The 3,418-nt window shown below is 43.6% G+C and overlaps 1 protein-coding gene across 1 annotated transcript; it reads left to right on the top strand.

Moving 5' to 3' along the window:
* The first annotated feature begins 882 nt into the window (after window positions 1–882).
* On the top strand, window positions 883–1,636 carry FTMT (ferritin mitochondrial). Its single transcript, XM_027094447.1, has one exon. The coding sequence runs from the start codon at window positions 883–885 to the stop codon at window positions 1,609–1,611; it is 729 nt and encodes a 242-aa protein (XP_026950248.1). The 3' UTR covers window positions 1,612–1,636.
* Window positions 1,637–3,418: the final 1,782 nt, after the last annotated feature.

The raw sequence follows: 3,418 nt of genomic DNA, 5'->3' as shown, positions 1-3,418 counted from the left end.
TGTTATTTTAATCTGTGAGAATTAACATCAACATTTTAACAATGGTTCTTTCTGGGTAGAGGAAGGATTAGGAATGTTTTGAATTTTCTTCTGTGAGTTAATTATCATTTTCTCAATACACTACAACAGTTATATATATTCTTTTAAAACCAAAGGCTATTTTAAATTGTTTTAATTGTCCTTTTAAAAATATGTATCTACATCATAGATAGGTATCTACATCAAAGTAACAAGCTTAGAGCTAGTTTATGTATTCTTCCTACATTTTATATATCTGATTGTTTACAATGAAGATAAATTTTGTATCTAAAAAAATGTCCTTTTAAAAGAAAGCATTATCTTACTACAGACTCTTGAAAATCTGCCCAATATACTGGCAACTATTTCCATACTTAAATTTGTTAAAGTAACCCGAAAGTCAATTTATAAACATCCTCTTTGGGTGTAGACCTTTATTTACTCTCAGATGAATTGGTGGTGACTTTTGTTTTTCCCTATTTCACTGCCTTGCCTCTCCCATCCCTTGGTCCTTGGACAGAAAAAGGTCAGAGAGGGAGGGCAAGTGTGGCTTGGCTCCATCCTTTCTTTTGCAGCGTCTAGTTTTTGACAGTACTTTTAACTTATGTGAAATAGTAAATTACAAACACCCAAGAGAAGAAGTCTTTCGGCGACGACAGGTGCAATGTTTGTAACTGTCATCTGCCTTTTCCCAACCGCTACTGGCGCGCGCCCCCAGCCTCCCTCCTCCTGGAATTCGGTGCCTCTGGAAGGGGCGTGTGACGCAGTCGCCGTCACCTAGAGCTGCATTCTGATTCAGATCTTACGCCCCGGCGCGCTGAGCCGGCCTGGCCTCAGTTTCCCCACTTCTAAAGAGAAGGGGCCATGCTGCCCTGTTTCTTGTTCCTCTCCAAGCACATCAGCACTTCGTTGGTGTCCCTGCGCAGGGCGCGCCACGGCTTCGCGCTCCCGCCGCGCTGGGTCCCCAGGCGGCCCTGGGGCTCCCCGCCCGCCGCCCCCGGCCGCCTGCTGGCCGCAGCCGCGTCCTCGCGGGGACCAGCAGGACCAGCCGGCGCCTCCTCCAGCGTGCGCCAGAACTTCCACCCGGACTCCGAGGCCGCCATCAACCGCCAGATCAACCTGGAGCTCTGTGCGTCCTACGTGTACTTGTCTATGGCCTATTACTTCTCCCGAGATGACGTGGCCTTGCACAACTTCGCCAGATATTTCCTTCGACTGTCCCGGGAGGAGACCGAGCACGCGGAGAAGCTGATGAGGCTGCAGAACCAGCGGGGAGGACAGATCTGCCTACAGGACATCAAGAAACCGGACCAGGACGACTGGAAAAGCGGGCTGAATGCCATGGAGTGCGCTCTGCTCTTGGAAAAGAATGTGAACCAGTCGTTGCTGGAATTGCACACTCTGGCCTCAGACAAAGGTGACCCCCATTTGTGCGATTTCCTGGAAACCCACTATCTGAATGAGCAGGTGAAGTCTATCAAACAACTAGGTGACCACGTGCACAACTTGGTTAAGATGGGAGCCCCGGATTCTGGCCTGGCAGAGTTCCTTTTTGACAGACATACCCTTGGAAATGAAAACAATCAGAACTAACCCATAGGCTGCCTTCTCCACCGCCCAGGGTGTGCCAGGACCCAGAGGCAGCTGCTTCCTCGGCTTATTTTACGGACAGTGTACAGAGATCTGTGGTTCAAACCATAGTTTTATACCAATTGTTCCTCCTTTCCTTTTATATTCTTCTGGTACAATGTCCCAATAAAGTGATTTGTAGAGAATATGTATGTAGCCCCACGTTAACAATGGCTTTTTGCCCAGCCATCAAAATAATTTTCCTAGCCCAGGATGAGATGGTATAAAAAAGACTGCAAAGAAAAGCTACTGAAATAGATGCAAACTAAATTTCTCTGGTTACCAAACATCATTCCAGACCATGACCCTTCACTAAAATTCCATGATATTTAAATCAACAAATGCCTGTTATTTTCAAGACCTTATGTTAAAGGCTAGAGTGGGAAAATGTGTAAGATACATATGCAAAGAACTATAACAAGATGAAGAATATATAATACTTAAAAATCATACATACAAAATTCTATAACAAATTTGTGATCTGTTTTTGAAGGATTATCTTACTACAGACTCTTGAAAATGTGCCCAATATACTGGCAACTATTTCCAGTCCCAGATTTCTCAAATCTGTGATCTGTTTTTGAAGGATTTTGTGATCAAATAAATTCAAGAGAAGCTTGATACAAAAGGTATCAGTGTTGGTCTTGGAAAGTCACCATGTATGTTAGCATTCTAAGGGCTCTGGGAAGTCTTGAAATTAAAAACAAAAACCAAACAAAAAATCTTGGATCATTTTTTGTTTAGCTCAGTGTTTCCCAAACAAACCCAATCTCAGCTAGCTTTTTGTGCATGTGTTTTAACAATGATAATATAACTATACAGATATATCTGATAAAAGACTATACAGACTCCATTTTAATATACCAAAACGAGTGAATACACTGCAGAAAACACCTTCCTGTGGCCTTTAAAATGGAGTGGAAAGAATACTGGGATGGAAAATTCAAGAAGGGATCCAGAATGAAGGAGGCATCAGCTGGGCAGATGTTTTCTTGGAGGGGGGAGGTGCAATAAAGTGAGTAGGAGAATATTTGGTCAATGGGCCTTCGGCTAGACTAAGAGTGCTGGGTGGTGTTTGGAAAGATGGGCTAGAGCGTAACTATGGAGGTGAAAAGGAAGGGTTAGGTTCAATTTGGTGAGCAGTGGCAATGCTTCAAAGGGCTTCCAACAGAAGAATGCTATGCTTAAGTGTTGAGCAATAAGAAGTGTAGTTGTACAGAATAAAAGTCTGAAAACAACCTCAATGTTGCTGTTAGTTTGGGTCCTCTGAGAAACAGATGCCAAGATGGGATTAAGTGCACAAGAAATTTATTAGGGGAAAAAAAGAAAGGACATTGAGAGAAAATGGGAAAAGAGCTGGGAGAAGCAGGGAGAGCCTTCAGACTCCGTGTGAATCTGATTCTGAGGGAAGGAAGAAAGGAAAGTGGTTTGCAGTGCTCCAGAAATTTCTGCAAGGCTGTCTGGGAGACCTCCAGCCAAAATCGCTCATCAAAGGAATCCTAAGTGTCCAAATGGGCCTGCTTAAGTACATTTCCAGCATTCAGTTATTGACTGGGAGTGACCCACAGGAAGTGCAGCCTTGCAACAAACTAAGAGATGAATGGATTTTAGAGCACGGCAGCTGGGGTCCTTGGGAAATTGTACACCTGCAGTACCAGATCTGAAAGATACACAACTGCACAAACTCAACAAAATGGCTTAAATTAAAGTGGCATGCATGGGAACTCTCTGCAGCTATTAAATATGATTTTATTAAACACATAATGATGTG

The sequence above is a fragment of the Aethalodelphis obliquidens genome, unplaced genomic scaffold, assembly GCF_003676395.1.
Source record: "Aethalodelphis obliquidens isolate GAN/ISIS:26980383/991018 unplaced genomic scaffold, ASM367639v1 scaffold4, whole genome shotgun sequence".
Lineage (NCBI taxonomy): Eukaryota > Metazoa > Chordata > Mammalia > Artiodactyla > Delphinidae > Aethalodelphis > Aethalodelphis obliquidens.
This window is presented reverse-complemented; position numbering and strand designations above follow the sequence as displayed.